General features: G+C 38.7%; 1 protein-coding gene, 2 non-coding genes and 1 pseudogene across 3 annotated transcripts; 2 read left to right on the plus strand and 2 right to left on the minus strand.

The window, feature by feature from the left end:
• Positions 1-871: 871 nt before the first annotated feature.
• Positions 872-2,429, minus strand: LOC112167942 (annotated as a pseudogene).
• Positions 2,430-10,847: 8,418 nt separating this feature from the next.
• On the plus strand, positions 10,848-10,921 carry TRNAI-AAU. The gene has a single exon. It is a non-coding gene; the product is annotated as a tRNA-Ile (tRNA).
• Positions 10,922-11,904: 983 nt separating this feature from the next.
• TRNAI-AAU lies at positions 11,905-11,978 on the plus strand. The gene has a single exon. It is a non-coding gene; the product is annotated as a tRNA-Ile (tRNA).
• A 193-nt stretch (positions 11,979-12,171) lies between these two features.
• Positions 12,172-15,712, minus strand: LOC112164520 (receptor-like protein kinase HERK 1). Its single transcript, XM_024300732.2, has one exon. The coding sequence runs from the start codon at positions 15,158-15,160 to the stop codon at positions 12,659-12,661; it is 2,502 nt and encodes an 833-aa protein (XP_024156500.1). The 5' UTR covers positions 15,161-15,712; the 3' UTR covers positions 12,172-12,658.
• Between the last annotated feature and the right edge of the window lie 983 nt (positions 15,713-16,695).

Genomic DNA, 16,695 nt, shown 5'->3' on the forward strand with positions numbered 1-16,695 from the left:
CACATGATCTTAATCATATTTTTAATTCTTATTAAATATATATGAATGCTTTAATGAGTTTGTAGTGAAATTGGAAAATAAAAATAGATAAGGAAAATAATAAGGAATACAATCTATTATTATTGAATTGGAAAGTCTACATAAAATAAATATAAAACTTTTTTGGGTATAATTATTGTCCTTAATAGTCATTTTATAATAGGTTATATATGTCATTTAATAATTCATAACAGAGTGAGGTCAAGTGAGCAGATTTGGAGGTCCCAATAGAAACTCTCTTAAATTAATAGAATATAAATAGATAAAACTGTAAAAGTGTAATTAGCCAAACTACCATTATTTTATGTCTAATATCATTAATATCATAATATCACCCGCGAGAAACGGGGGCATATTGCTAGTATATTTAAATTTGGACAAATTACAATTTAATACCTAAACTTTGTAGTTGTACATAATGCATTCTTTTTTTCTTTTTTTAGTGGAATGAATATTTATAATTAGTACAACTATCTTGAGTCACTGTCAGAAAATTTCATATACCAGAGTCTAAGGCCTCGAAGCAACAAAATGCCTTGCCTATTTGGCCTAACATGGAGAAAATCCCTAGCAAGTAACGTCTATTAAAGAACTGCCCATCACACTTATTCCAAAAGAACATGAAAACATGAGAAACTACTGGCAATGTAATTTTACACCATTGGCTCTGGCATCTGCTAGTCTTTACCAATACACACAGTTGTGGTACGAGAAATTATATAATCGCCAAAATAACTTGTCATAACGATAGGTAAAGGTAAATGAGAAATCCATAACACAAACTCAGAACAACAGAATACAAAAAGAGCAAACCCCAAAGGCCCACACCCAACATCATGCCGCCTTAACTCTTTGTATGGCTTGCTGCCATTTGTCAAGTGAGCAAACCCGCCACTTCTCGTCATCGTCAATCCAATTCCCAGATCCCAAACCGATCGGAACCAAGGATTCGATGGATGCTGCACTTGGCCTATCAATTATTAGGCTAAAATGTTATAACATCCCTTTGAGAGAGTGACAGAAAATTAGGCGGTTTGCTTTGAAATGAGGTTTACAACAAGTGGCTGAATCAACTCATTGTAGTTTACCATGACTCACTGAAACTGTAATGTTCTCATCTATTCTTTCTGAGCAGAGAGAATAGAGCTCATAATCTCAAGAAATAAAATAAAAGGAAAATAACCGCTTCAACATGAAATAATCTATATAACGAAAAGAATTCCATGATAATGAAACCCAGAAAAAAAACACATCCAAACTAATATTCAAATCAAATGAGAAAGAGATCATTTCGCCATGTTCTGCTTCTGCATGAAATTTTTCACCTCTTCTATAAACATCCCATATTCTGGTTGGCGGTGAATCGACATAAACCCACGGATCGCATTCGGATACTCCACAACCTCCACCTTCTTCCCACTCTTCTTCAACCACTCACAGTACCTCCTCCCCCAATCCCTCCACGAATCCAACCCCCAATAAAACAAAGCGTATCCGGGTACCCACGACCCGAAATGTCCACCGCATTGGGCCCCGAAACATTCACAAACGGGTGGTCTCTGTCCGGCCCGTCCGGTAAAACAGCCCGCCAAGTGGGCCAACACCAGTCCGTAGAGTCCAACCCCAGCGGGCCCCGACCCAAACGGATCTCGGATTCGGTTCTCTCCTCTGCGCCGAAGAACGGCTGAATCGAAACGAGCCCCACCACCCTCACCTTCTTCAACTCCAGCTCTCCGGCTTCCAGCGCCACGTGGTGGGCCAGGTTCCCTCCCGCGCTCTCTCCCACCACGAAGCACCGGCTGACGTCAGCACAGCTGAATGCGTCGTCACTGTGGTGATCGTCGAGGTATTTCAAGCAGTCGAGGGCGTCGCGGAGCTGGGAGGGAAACTTGTGCTCCGGCGAGAGGCGGTAGTTGACGGAGACGACGGCGGCTGAGAGCTGGCGTGCGAGGCGGCGGCAGGAGGCGGCGGAGAACTGGCGTGCGAGGCGGCTGTAGGAGGAGTCGAGGCCGAAGGAGTCGGCGACGCCGAAGATGTAGGAGCCGCCGTGGATGAAGAAGATGACGGGGAGCTTGGCGGAGGTGTTGGTGGTGGTGGTGAAGAGGCGGAACCAGACGTTGCGGGATGGGTCGACGGCGGCGTCGAAGGAGACGACGCCGTTTTTGGGTTTGGAAAAAGCGGCGGCTTTAGGGTCGGAAAGGGTCAAGAGGCGGCGGTTGAGGGTCATGTTGGGCCGCATTGCGGCGCGGAAGAGGGGGGATCCGAACTCCATGAGTAGCCTGCAGGTCTTCCATGGAAGATTCTGCAACGGATTCTTTCTACTAACGGCGGCGGACATTATCCTTTTTTCTCTAGATTCATAAGAGATGATATGGGAACTGATATTAGAAGTTAACTATATCGCAATATCACAAGAGATGATAGAAGTTTAACTGATATAGTTTAACTAGATGCAAAAAGTGATCACGAGTTCACGACCCGGTTAAAATAATTCACCGAAAGATATTGGTCTTATCCTCCGAAAGATATAAGGAAAAATTTCACAAATGGTCACTCAATTATGACTCATTCGACACTTTGGTCACTGAAATTTCAAATATATCACTTTGGTCACTCAACTATTACATTGTCAATCACTTAAGTCACTTTGTTAATTTTTTTTCATTAAAAAAATTATAAAAAATACTCTTTGGGTGACTTAAGTGATTGACAATGTAATAGTTGAGTGACTAAAGTGATATATTTGAAACTTCAGTGACCAAAGTGTCGAATGAGTCATAGTTGAGTGATCACTTGTGGAATTCTCCCAAGATATAATTATCACTTCCATAATTTACTATATACTATTTCTCAACGCACTGTTCATCAGCTTATGAACAGTGACGGCTCCAGCCGAGCCGATTATGGCTGAAAGACAATTTTTTCCCTGTTTCATCTCTCTTGCTCGACTCCTGGGGTGGTTCTCAGTGCTATCGTGTCTATGATACCTCACTCCACAGAGAGGTAGATAGTGTCATTCGTCTGTTGGTTTAATTGTGCTTTGTTGTTTGACCAGGGTATAAAACGTGCTGAGCTGATGGACGCGATCCCTTCTCTCTCTCTTTGTTCTTGGCTGAGGTCTTTGTTTTGTTGATAGAGTGAAAGAGAGGGTGAGAATTGCAGAGAATAGGTTCTGCATGTCCTCATCATGTTTGTTTTCCTTCGATTTGGGGTTTGTTTGTTGCTTGCATGTGATTAATTTCAGCTTTCGGTGATGCAGGAGTTTACGGTTGTGAAATTGGATTTGTCAGAGGGTTGGGTGTATGTGATTAGTGAGGCTGTTGCTTAGTGGTGCTTCATCAAGAGAGACTCGACTTCAAAGCTGGTTATCAGAAGTTCTTTAAGGTGAGTTATCTATTGCTGTTTTTTTTTTTTTTTTTTGAGATGGTTTCTATGGTGTTATGAATTGGGTTTTTGGTATTCTGTGTTTGCATGTTTTTGGATCTATTTTGGGATGGATGGTGTTAATGGTGTTATGGGTATTGTGGAAAACACGCAAGAGTACAGAGAAGGAGTTTTGGATTGAATTCAAGGGTATGAACAAATACTGGGGGTAGTACAATTGAAACTGATGAGTTAAGTGAAGGTTAAGGATGAAACAGTCGCAGGAGAGCAAGTGGGTATTGGGGAAAGCATGATTTTGTTCTTCTTGGCAGATTGAGTATTAGTAAAGGGTCTCTACAGTAAGGACTGAAGGGCAAAGAGAGAGCTTGGGATTTAAAAAAAAAAGTGTCAAGGAGCAAGGTTACATGTAAATTTGGGGGAATTTTATACCTGTGTTTGGCAGGATTAGCAAGGTGAATTGTGTGAATTTTATCATAACATAAATCTTAATGCGAAAACAAAAAAAAATTGATTTGATTATTCTGTCTTTGTTTTTTAAGTTCAAACTGTTTGACTCAGTTGTTCATAAGTTGTATCTATGTTTGTTAGTTGTTTATATGCAGGGCAAGCACTACCCATGTAACTACGTTCATCATCTTGGTTGGAAGGTTGAAAGGCAGGGGTTATCTTTTTGAAGCGGTTTTCTTCTGTCATATCTTTGATCACTGGTGAGTTTTGTTCATGTGTCTTTTTGAAGCTATTTGATGTACTGATATGTGTGTTTACGCAGTTATGATGTGGATTTTGATATATTGGTAACATGATGTTTAATCTAGCAGGTTATTTTTGTTTATGAGAGGATAAATGTTTTGGGTTTCACGTAATCTCTTTTTACTTTGCTTGATAGAGCTAACTGCTGGTTTGCCTTAAGAGTTTGAAACTTCCCCCCTTGGGAGATATCTTTGAATCTGAATGATATTAATGTGTGGTTGGAGTGATATAAAGAAGATAAGAAAGATTTAGCGTTTGTCAAATTCGATTCCCTTCTTTGTGTATGACTGATTTGGGGTTTCGGTGATGAGTTAAATTCTTGGGTTCCCTTGGAATTTATGATCTATTGTTTGTTGTGACCTTGACATCGTCCTTACACTTTCTGAAGGCAAAGTCCAAAAAGGGTTCTTCATAGGGGGCTGAATTAATGCTCAAAATGAAGACCATGTTGGGAAAATCATGTTTTGCATGATCTTGAGGAAGTGTATTTTTGTGCTGCTAATTAGTTTAAGTGGGTAGATGGGTAGATTACTCTGGCCTGATATCTACTTTGTTTGACGCTTCTGGCTTTCTTTGATTTATTTCCAATAGTTCTGGAGTATGTTGGTGGCTTTAGGTTAATCTTAATTTTTTCTTCTAGATGTGAAGGAACCTTTATAAGACAATCGATATGATTTGATTGCTGGAATAAAATAAGGTAAAATTTTTAAGCAGTTCAAGACATTGAAATTTTATCACATGGGTTTTGTCCATGATGGAAACTATGGAGTGTATCAATTGTGTTTGGTTTGTAATTGAAACTATAGTACCCTACTTTGAATCTTTGTTTATGTCTTGAGGCTTTGAAAGTACGCGATCATGTCAAGAACGAAATTGGGAGACTAACTTCCACATCACACAGTCAATGAAGATATAGGGATAGTGAGAGAGTGAGAGAGAGGTTGAGTTGGGTACATATGAAAAAGAGAGCCTTATTGCGGTTTTGCTTGGTTTTGGCTTTCTGGGTTTCTGGTTTTCTTTCTTTCTCTCTCTAAGAACGTGACCTGCTGCTCTAAATTATTTAAAGACTCATAAATCCACAATAAAAATCTGCCCAGAAGGACAGATCAATTCTAATGATTCCTCATAAGTATTCCATGCACTTCACTAACTTTAAACTCAAGTTTTGATAGAGATTCTAATAAAATTTGTCTTTTCTGATTAGAGAATCCAATGCTCTTTGATGGTTACTGATTATTATTTTTATTGTATTTCTTTAATTCTTGCATGTTATAAGTGGTTGTCCTCCAACTCCACCGGTAACAACTTACTTTTGTTACATTTTTATTAACTTCATAAACTTTATACATTTACTTTGATACTTAGGAAAAATAAGTATGATTTTTTGCCGTTCATGTCGATCTGCATTTTATGTAATCATTAGAGTGCATTACATTCTCTAATTGTTAAAGATATCTAGGCTAATGTACATGTATATGCATTTATTTCCTCACATAGCAATAGTAATCTACAATTTGGTAACATACTTAATTAATTAACTTACCACGCTGAAAGATCATGATCAACAAAGTGATCTAACCTTTCTCTAGCATTTTTTGCCCTTCATGTCTGCATTTTATTCTCAAAAATCATGATCAACAAAAGCCAACCTACGAGTCTCTAGCATCAAAACTTTCTCCATATTCTTAGCAACTCGATGAAGAGCAGTGGCAATGTTCAAAGGAGAGAGGGCTCAGGGCCTCGAGCCTTTCCCCACAGCCATGATTGTCTCAGCAGTAACCTCTAATACTTTTTCTGCAGCTTGTGCTTTCAATAATTGGTTTGTTTAAGTTGATTTTTTTTTCTTTCTCTTAATAGTTCCTCAAAATTACTGTGGTACATGTCGGGGTGTAACTTGCTATGGTGCCTCTGGCATGAAAAGAATAAAAGGAAGTTTGACAATGGAGAAATCAGTCTTGTCAAATGAAAGCAATTCTTTGTATTATCTCTAAGAGAATCTACAGGCTTGGCTTTTGCATCTTCTTCCACCACCTCATCAGTACTGCCCATTTTTTCTTTCTTGGGCCTATCTCCTTTGCTATCTTCTGCGCCTAGGTACATCCCAGTGGTCTGGAACCCTCCACCAGTAGGCTGGTTCAAAGCGAACTTAGATGGTTCCTTTCATGATACTGACCATGCTGGATATGGTGGAGTTTTTAGAAACAGCGATGCAACATTCTTGGGTGCCTTCTCTTGTAAATCATCTGTCTCTTGGGCTATTGATGCTGAGATACTGGCAGTTATTGAGGTAATTAAGGTGGCTCGTGGGAGGAACTGGTTTCCTTTGTGGATTGAGACAGATTCCATGTTGGTTTTGCATTATTTCAGGCATCATAGCATGGTCCCTTGGCGTCTCCGCACCCGTTGGAAGAATTTCATGAATGATAAGCTCATAAATGTACGTAATTTTGTATTGATTTCTTCATGTTTTCTTAGCTAGTTTTCCATCTATTTGAGTCATTTACTTTATTTTTATGTTTTGTAGGTGTTATGGAGCAAAGTAGAGGAAAGGAAGCTAAATCAGTAAATCTGCCTGTGCATATCAGTCAATTTCAACATGAAACTGAGATCAGTTCAGAATGAACTAGACAGTGAGCTTTATATGCTTCGAAAGCTTCGGATGTCTAGTTTCCAGAACTTTTAACGGTTCATTCATATCATTTTTCTACAAAAAGTTATGTCCGATTTAGTACAGCAAGGTCGAGCAGTCTGAGAATCTGACACTTTGATGGAAATCCATGATTTGAGGCCCGAATTCCTTTTAGAAGCCCACCGACGAGTATTAACTGAATATCTCTGTTTATTAGAGATATATGGCATATTTTTATGGGGGAAAATTATTAGGAATCTTAAAGGAGAAGCTACTTGATTCCTAAAAGGAAAAGAAGTGAAAATCTCCTAACCTAAGCAATAAAAGAGGGACGTGATCAGTTTGGACGGGGAGGGCTGCACAAGAGAAAGAAAGAACGACATCTTCTGCCATCAACTAGCCGCCATCTCTTCCTCTTCCTTTCTTCTAGTTTTTGTTTTCTTCATGACTATGTCTAGCTAAATACTTTTGTAGGTAGGGGCGATTTCAAAGCCCCGAACATGTTCAATTCATATTGATGACAATTCAGTTTTTGGTTTTCTATATTATCAATTGAGTGTTTGTTTCACCGTGTCTACAAGATGAATCTTTGCTTGTTTGTTTAGGTGCGCAACTAAATGAATAGGTTAGGGTTCTAATGCTATGAGTAACACTAGATTCGTATATGTCGTGTGTTGATTCCAATTGAGTAGAAAATGTTTTCTTGAATTACATGTGACTCAAACCCTAGGTTTAGCAAGACTACCAATGTACTTGTGACCCTAGATTTATCCAAACCCTTTTCTTGCTTAATGATTTTGATATGTTAAACTTAGCGAGCTTGTGTCTAGGTTGCATAATCGGAAATAGATTAAGTGGTGAGCTTGTATTCACTTAACGAGGAACTAAGAAAGGGTAATGGGTTAATTCGAGCTTGTGAGTTAACTTCAGGTAAATTCAATTGAGAATTAGGATTCCATAACTGAGCTTTAATATGATTGAGTGTGTTTGGTGGTGGAGAATGAGTTCTTAGCTTTGTTTCTGTCAATAGTTTTAAAGTTATAAAATCTGTTTCTGCTTTGTTATCTTACTGTGTTCAGTTTTACGTGAATTATTTCATATATCAAATCAACTCCGATTGTTCTGAAATTTTGTATTCGTGTTAATAAATGTGTCTTTAGTGTCCTGTAAAATTTATAGAAAATTATATCGAGTCTAGATTAGTTAAATAATTTATTTTCGTTAACTGTTCAGTAGCATGGTTTAGAGTAGTTTGTGACATTTGTTTAGCAGTTTAGGAACAATCTTCAGCGGATAATGACCCTTGCTTGATCACTATATTACCAAAGATGATATTTGAGTGCAAGGTTTAAGTTGTGCATCTTTTAGACGTACCAATGAACTCTTTTGACCAACAGCAGGTTCATATCTCTCATACATATAGGGAAGGAAATCGTGTTGCTGATGAGCTTGCAAATTACGGTGCCCTGAATATTGGTACACATTGGTGGAGCATAATTTCTCAATTTTTAATTAGTTCTTTTGGTCATGATTTTACTACTAGAACAGATTACCGGTTTGCTTAAACGGGTTGTTACTTTCTTGTTCAAGTTAGCGAGTCCCCTAGTGCAGTACCTTCATATTTGTAGCTTTTCTTTTTTGAGGTGGTTTTGGCCTAGTCCCCCTCCTCATGTACTTTGGCCTTTCGGCTACCTGTTATTAATAAGATTCCTAGCGAGGGAAGGGCGGTGGGCCCCCAGTTGTAGTGGTTCCCTTCGGGGTTGTGTGGGTGCTTAGGCACCCCTTTCAGATCATTGTAGAGGAGCTAATATCGCCTAATCCTCGTTAGTTTATGGAAAAAAAAAAAAAAAAAGTTGATTTTTTTTTCTTATGATCAGATGGTCCTGAGAATTGAGAAAGCCTCTGAACAAAATCTTCCATGGTCTTCGCCTTTTTCTCTTCAAATATCCCACCTCCCAGCATACTCACAATTCTTCTTAATTTGGTAGAAACATCTAATGCGTCTATATCTAGCATATCAAAATCTTCCTCTGAATCAAAATCTTCAACTTACTTACTTTCCTTATTTATTTTGTCTTCCGTCGTCAGTTTCTTCTTCAACTTAGAGTAAGATTATCCTTTGTTTGATTTTGTAATACAGCTCTTCCTTTCTCAACTTTCATTGGTATGATAAAACAGAACCTTCAGCAGTTAAAAAATGAAGACATCTTGAGGCTGTACACCAAAAACCAACATTGAAATAGTTCATTTTCACAGGTTAAGAATCCCTGTACCTGAAAGTAAAATGATAAAGACGATGGTGCATGTTGCTGGTGAGATGACTACACATGAAATTAAGTGGCAATATAATGATCTGTAATTGACAAAGGTTGTGTTGCATTTGCATTGCAAATCTTTTTCAACCTGTTTAGAAAATAACCTTCATTTCAAAAAGACTTCAATCATATTTGGCCGGATTTTACACATAATTAAAACTCTCATACAAAGAAAGTATTAGTAGTTGTAATGAGTGGTCTTCTTTTGTTTTGTAGGTATCGAGAACAGTGAGCTATCAAAATGTGCAAGTATTTTGAATTCAGGTACGAATGTTTAAATGATGTTGCTAATAAAATTTAAAGAGTGATGCTAATTATTATTGAATGAGTTTGTTCACAATCTGCAAACCAATTTTAATGACATGTGAAGAAAGCTTGATAAGATAATCAATATGATTTGATTAATTGTTGTAAGATTGGTTCATCTGAGATGTCTAATCCTTTTACTGTTTTGCAGGAAAATTTGGGTACAGCAAGAAGGAAGATCTGAAATTACTATTATTTTACAGTAATCAGGAAACTGGGAAAAGAGATGAAATAGGTAATGAATAGGACATAAATAATAAAAGTAATGTTCCATTTGTTCTTATTTGTCTGTTTTCCTTTTTATAATCTATGCTGATTATTTCTTCTTCTGGATATGTAGGCAATTGTTTTGAGCAGCAGATGAATGACAACCAAAAAGATGAAGTGGTCTGCCAGTGATATGGTCTGCTCATTATTTTGTTTTTTTCCACTTTAATTTTTCATTGTTGTTTATGGTATTTAGATTTGAATATGCATTTGTAGCCAAACCAACTAAACAATTATTCGGAATAACTTGCAAAGAACTCTTGAACAAGTGCCCCTATGCACCACAAGAAACACTGCCACTAGAGATATTACAAACACGGGCAGATCCATGTTTTCCAAATCCAAATCACTGAATAGTAAAAGGAATCTTTCCAGACACAGATCATCAATCAAATACCAGCACACCAGCTCATCCACTGTATGAAAAAAAAAAATGGTTGATAGAAGCAAGAAACAGTTGTTTGCTACCAATCCAGAGAAAAAACCCCGCTGGTAACAACTACAAACATTTCAACTCCATTGTTCCATTCATAAATTCTTCCACACCTTTTATAACTTCTTGCTTTCACAGTGATACAGAGACAAGCATTGAATCAGCAGCCTTAACACCAGACACTCTGAACAAAGAAAAAATAGATTGAAGTGTCATGTCGCTTTTCGTGTAAATACAAATAGATCGAGTAAACACCTTTTTGAACAACCTCCACAACTAATTAGCACCTTTTTGGCTAGGCTAACAACTCTTCAACAACTGCTGTCACTTTTGGTATAAATGTAAATGTAACTGCAGGAAGCAGCATTTTGAAGAACCTCCGTTGATATGTGGTGACAAACATCAACGCCTCTTTTCAGCAGACAAATCATATGTTTTTGACAATATATTTTAGCCTATAAGTAGAACAGTATATTTTTGACAAGATGTGTTAACAGCAGTTGTATTGTATATTTGCACATTATCAGAACATTCATGGTAATGTTTGTTGCAAACATAAGTCTCTAGCCATCCAAACTAGCAGATTTTGTTTGAACACCCGCAGCAACGCTCGGGCACCTATGCTAGTTATGTGTTGCTGCGGGCACCTATGCTAGTTATGTTACAGATGTCCAATTCTAATGCTTTGAAACAGTAAGTAAATTTTCTTTCACATAACAACAACGGCCTATTAGCTCAGCTGGTTAGAGCGTCGTGCTAATAACGCGAAGGTCACAGGTTCGAGACCTGTATGGGCCATTTTTTTATGCCGATGTAAAATTAAATTCTTCACTATATACTTTTTTTTTTTTAATAAATATACTGATGGGAAAATTCAACAGAAAGAGTAACCTTGTACCCTATTGTACCAGCTAGGTTCTCGTACAAAAGTCTTCATCAGACTGGAAATATCTTCCTCTCGCAATCACCCCGCAAACAACAAGCGACATAGTTGAGAGAAGAAAGTGCATGGAACTATCCCACTCTAGAATTTTTGCTTCACATGGTTTTCAAACGAAGCACCGGCTGACGTCAGCACAGCTGAAAGCGTCGTCACTGTGGTGATCGTCGAGGTATTTCAAGCGGTCGAGGGCGTCGCGGAGCTGGGAGGGGAACTTGTGCTCCGTGGCGAGGCGGTAGTTGACGGAGACGACGGCGGCGGAGAGCTGGCGTGCGAGGCGGCGGCCGAAGACGTTGGCGCTGCCGTGGATGAAGAAGATGACGGGAGCTTGGCGGAGGTGTTGGTGGTGAAGAGGCGGAAGCAGACGTTGCGGGATGGGTCGACGGCGGCGTCGAAGGAGACGACGCCGTTTTTGGGTTTGGAAGAAGCGGCGGTTTTAGGTTCGAACAGAGTCAAGAGGCGGCGGTTGAGGGTCATGTTGGGTCGCATTGCGGCGCGGAAGAGGGGGGATCCGAACTCCATGAGTACCCTGGTCTTCCATGGAAGATTCCGTCCTACTAACGGCGGCAGACATTTTCCTTTTTTCTCTAGATTTTGTGTGATCACTGATCATAAGAGATGATATGGGAACTGATAGAAGTTTACTATATATGGCAATATCACAAGAGATGATAGAAGTTTAACTGATATAGTTAACTAGATTTTGCGTGATCACGACCCAGTTAAAATCATTCACTGAAAGACTTTGAAAGATATAATTATCACTTCCATAATTATGTTACAGATGTCCAATTCTAATGCTTTGAAACAATAAGTAAATCTTCTTTCACATCACAACAATGGCCCATTAGCTCAGCTGGTTAGAGCGTCGTGCTAATAACGCGAAGGTCACAGGTTCGAGACCTGTATGGGCCATTTTTTTTATGCCAATTGTGAAATTTAACAGAAAATTCTATTTCTAAAAAGTCTTCGCTATATACTTTTTTTTATGTTTTGAATAAATATACTGATGGGAAATTCAACAGAAAATTATAATTTTAATTCTAAAATTCTTTGCTATATACGTTTCTTTTGAAAAAAAAAAACCAAAAACACTAGGACTTCCAAGGGAAAATTTAAAATTTTGATTTCGTAGGTAGGTTCAAGCCAGAAAAATAATAACTGTCGAATTAATACAAATCTTGCACTCTTATGCAGAGCGTGTCTAGTGTCTACTGAAGTAAAAATCTTGAAGCTACTAATGAAAGATACCAGCAAACGAAAGAGTAACCTTGTACCCTATTGTACCAGGTTCTCGTACAAAAGACTTCATCGGACTGGAAATATCTTCCTCTCGCAATCACCCCACAAACAAGAAGCAGCATAGTTGAGAGAAGAAAGTGTATGGAACTATCCCACTCTAGAATGTTCGCTTCACATGGTTTGCAAAGTTAATAAGAAATACAAAATCCGTATGAATTTGGCCAAAAGCACACTCAAACCACCACTCCTTCTGTACAAAAGAGAACTCAGAATGCTTCATGAGGTTTAATCCATGAAAGTTTATCAGAAGAGAAGCTAAAACCCGTGGTATACAGTCTATCTGAGAAGAACAGTTACCTACCCTCAGACTTTACCAGCTGTGAGAATACTCTACTCATGGAAACACCTGAAAGATCATCCACACTTGAGACTTCAAACTGTCCAGGAGAACCAGTTGTGTCAATGTGATTGAAATTGTTGACTTGTGGAGATAGCTCGCCGATCACATTGGTACTGTTGTCTTCAGGATCTTGAATTACTGCCTCTTGAAGTTGAAGGGCATACTCCAGATTCCACAAGACATCTCCCATTGAGGGCCTGTCAACACCATAGTCAGCCAAGCATTTCTCCGCAGTTTCTGCAAATTTTCTGAGGGAATCTGGTCGTATTTTTCCCGCTAGTGTAGGATCTATGATTTGCTCCAACTGCCCTTTCTTCTGCCATTTCATCGCCCACTCAGCCAAGTTCACCATTTCCCTTGGCAGGGATGGATCTATGACAGGTCTTGCACAAAGAACCTCAAACAAAACCACCCCGAATGAATACACATCTGATTTCTCTGTCAGTTGTTGCCTTCTAAAATATTCAGGGTCAAGGTATCCGAAACTCCCTTTCACTGCAGTACTCACATGGGTCTGATCAAGTTCTGGACCAGTCTTGGAAAGCCCAAAATCAGCAACCTTGGCCATGAGGTTCTCATCAAGCAAGATATTCGCAGACTTCACATCGCGATGAATAACTGCTTTTGCATCACCAGTGTGAAGGTAGTGAAGTCCTCTAGCTGATCCAATGCATATTTCAAGCCTTGCCTTCCAGCTTAAGCTGGGTAGACCAGAGCCATAGAGATGACTCTTCAAGGTCCCATTCTCCATATATTCGTATATCAGAATCATCTCACTCTTGTCATCACAATACCCAATCAATGACACAAGATGGCGATGACGGAATTGAGAAAGCATCTCAATTTCGGTCCTGAACTCTGCAAGCCCCTGTTGAGACCGTGGGTTTCCCCTCTTGACAGCTACTTTAGTTCCATCATTAAATTCTCCTTTGTAAACCTTCCCAAAACCACCAATTCCGATAACCCAACTCTCGTCAAAGTTGTTTGTAGCCTCTTGAACTACCCCAAAAGGAAAGCGATACTGGTAGTTCGAAGCAGCACTAGCAGTTGTTCCATATGAGTACTTGCTTCCCATGGTGTGAGAATTGGTTCCATTCATGGAGAAAGGAGCCCATGTCTTAGAATGACCCTGATTTGCCTTATCCTTCCTTCTTCTGCACAGAATAAAGAGAATAGCAGCCAACACCACTGCAATAAGCGATCCAACAGTGGCACCCACTATAACTCCGACATTACTTTTTGAACTTGAATTTGAATTAACCGCACCGCTTGCTCCACCGAGGTGGCCATCTGAGTTGTTCATTTTCATAATCTCAAGCCCATTTAGAATGGCATTGGGATAAGCATTATTCAGAGAGGAAGGACCAATACTGATACGAATTGTATCGCTGACAACTGATGTTGTAACATAATCCAAGTAATATGGTGTAGCTAACTTGTTAACTGCTATAGTACTCAGATCAAGATCTTGAGCAACAATCCAAGAGTCAAAATACACATTGAAGTAAAGCTGATTTAGACCTTTACTTACTATGTCGCAAAAGTGAAAGCGAAGAAGGTATTGAAATCCTGAATCCACTTTGAACTCCCAGGTCACATTGTAATTGGTGTTGGGATCACCAGCTGAGTTCATCTCTGTGAGAGTACCGTAAACCGTTCTGGGAGCACTATCTGCAGTTGCCAAACCTTCGCCATATTCAACAGCCGCAACATTTGAGACATCTTTGGCCAAGTTCTTGCTCACTAGATAATCTCGATCAGGAACCCAAGTTCGCCACAGGGTATCATTCTCGAAAGACACGAATGGTCCACCCATATTCACCCTCCAAGTTGTCTCCAGAGCCTGACTCATCAAACCCTGGAATTTACCAGGAGTGGTGGTGGTGGCATCATCGGTAATGAGTGTGTCGGGGACTGAAACAACTTCAATGGCATTCAAGAATGCAAATGAACCACTAGAAGGGGTGAAAGTGACAACAAGGCTACCCGAATTCACATTCACCGAAAACTCTTTCATCACAGAAGAGTTCTGAACACTGAAATCACTAAGCAGGCCATAGTTTTGGGTGGAAACAGAGAATTTGGCCTTGCTCAGATCATAACTACCCGAAACAAATGGATAGAAATAGAGGCGGATCCAGTGCCTACCAGTCAGGCTTATTGAAAAAGTGTATTTTGAAGACCCGGTAAAGATTCTAGCTGTTTGATACAGCGGAGAATCATCAAAGGAAGTGATTGATTTCAATGGACTACTGGCAAGAACATCTTTTGGGGTTGAAAGGAAATTTGAAGCCAACTTATCAGCTAGATAAACACGGTTACCCACTGAAGTATTGGCCAGTGAACCACAATCTATCAAGTAATTGTCTACAGGAGTAAACCCACTACAGAAGCAACCAAAACTCAAGATTGACAAAACCCAGATGCACAGATCAAATTTTCTATAACCCATCATCAAAAAGATGGGAAATTTATTGAGACGGGTTTGTTTGAGCTTATAGAGGACTGAAATCTGGGTTTTTTTTATGCAGAAAAAGGAACACAGAGTTTCTACTTATCAATCAGAAACAAAGTTTAAGCAAAAACCCAGCAAGAGAAATGATTGAATAAGTGAAAAGATGTGACCTTTGGAGATCAAATGAACTCCAGTAGAGTGAGATATGTGTGAATCCCAGAGCACAAAGCAAAGCAAATCTGAGAGACCCTTTTAGAGTCCAAGAGCGGTTTTGTTTCTTTATGGTGAGAATGAGAGGAGAACAGTTAATTTCGGCTCAAATCTTGCAGAGCACAAGCTAGCTGGTAGGAACTAGATGGCAACCCCAGATGGATACTGACAGGTTCAAAGCTTTAATTCTTTTTTATTGCATAAAACTAATAAAAAGAAAACAAATGGAATGGGGGTCAAAATTGTTGAGGTAGGTGAGTGAAGAAAGAGGAAAACTGGCCAGGTTTGAGAGAGAGAGCTGAGATCTTGTTGGGACTTGGGAGAGTGAAAGCAGAATTGATGAATTCTGATGAGCGGTTCAATTAAAAAAGTAACTTACCAGTAATAAATACGGGGAAGGCAACTCCAAGAAGGAAGAGAGTAAACAGTAAATGAGTCATGACCTATGAGTTAGAACTGAACAGTTGCATTACATATAGATATTTACATTGGCTTTTGACCAAAAAATAAAAAAAAACAGATATTTACATGGAAAGTTGTCTACACACTTAAATTTTTCTGATATTCTTTTTTTTGTTAAGTAGAAATGACAATTATTACCTACATCCCTCGAAGCTCAGCTCATAATATCAGTGAGATTGGAATTTGTAACCTCTACACTGTTAGTTTTTCTAAATAACCGACACGATGAATTTAATTTTACCTCTTGTCTCATTATGTTAGTGAGGTTTGAATTTGTAACCTCCACATTGTTAGCAATTCTAAATAACCAACACGATGAACTTATTTTTACGAATATGCACGTATGCAGACTTACCATCCTTATAAAGAAAATATGAGCAATTGCACACAATTTGTTATTCCATGAAAAAAAGTTCTTATGTATTTTGAAATATGTCCTATTTTGGATCTTTTTTATCATTATATATTTTCTTTATTGAGTTTAATTGTCGAAAAATTAGAACTCGATCTGTCATAGAAGTATCATCAATTTAACATTCTTGCATATTTCTTTCAATCTGTGTTACTCATGCATATAAATCACGTATTGGAGATTAATTTAGTGTTTTTTATTTAATGTTATCAACATTTTGCAAAGGATTGGGAAAGCACATCCAGTACCTAAATTCCAACTTACATACACAAATGCTTAATTATGGGTCACCTATATGGATTAATACGTAATAACTGCTCAATTTCTTAAAATAGTTGCACAACCAAAGCAAATGTAACAAGAAAATGGAAACTAACATCATTCATTTTGTTTTTTAATCGTTTATGAGGAAAGCAAGCTTTAAATACTTTCTTTTGTTTAATGCTATTCA

This window comes from Rosa chinensis, chromosome 5, assembly GCF_002994745.2.
Source record: "Rosa chinensis cultivar Old Blush chromosome 5, RchiOBHm-V2, whole genome shotgun sequence".
Taxonomy (NCBI): domain Eukaryota; kingdom Viridiplantae; phylum Streptophyta; class Magnoliopsida; order Rosales; family Rosaceae; genus Rosa; species Rosa chinensis.

What these genes read in the sequence shown, in the direction of transcription:
- LOC112164520 (XM_024300732.2), bottom strand. Translation starts at nt 15,160, where the DNA reads ATGATGGGTTATAGAAAATTTGATCTGTGCATCTGGGTTTTGTCAATC.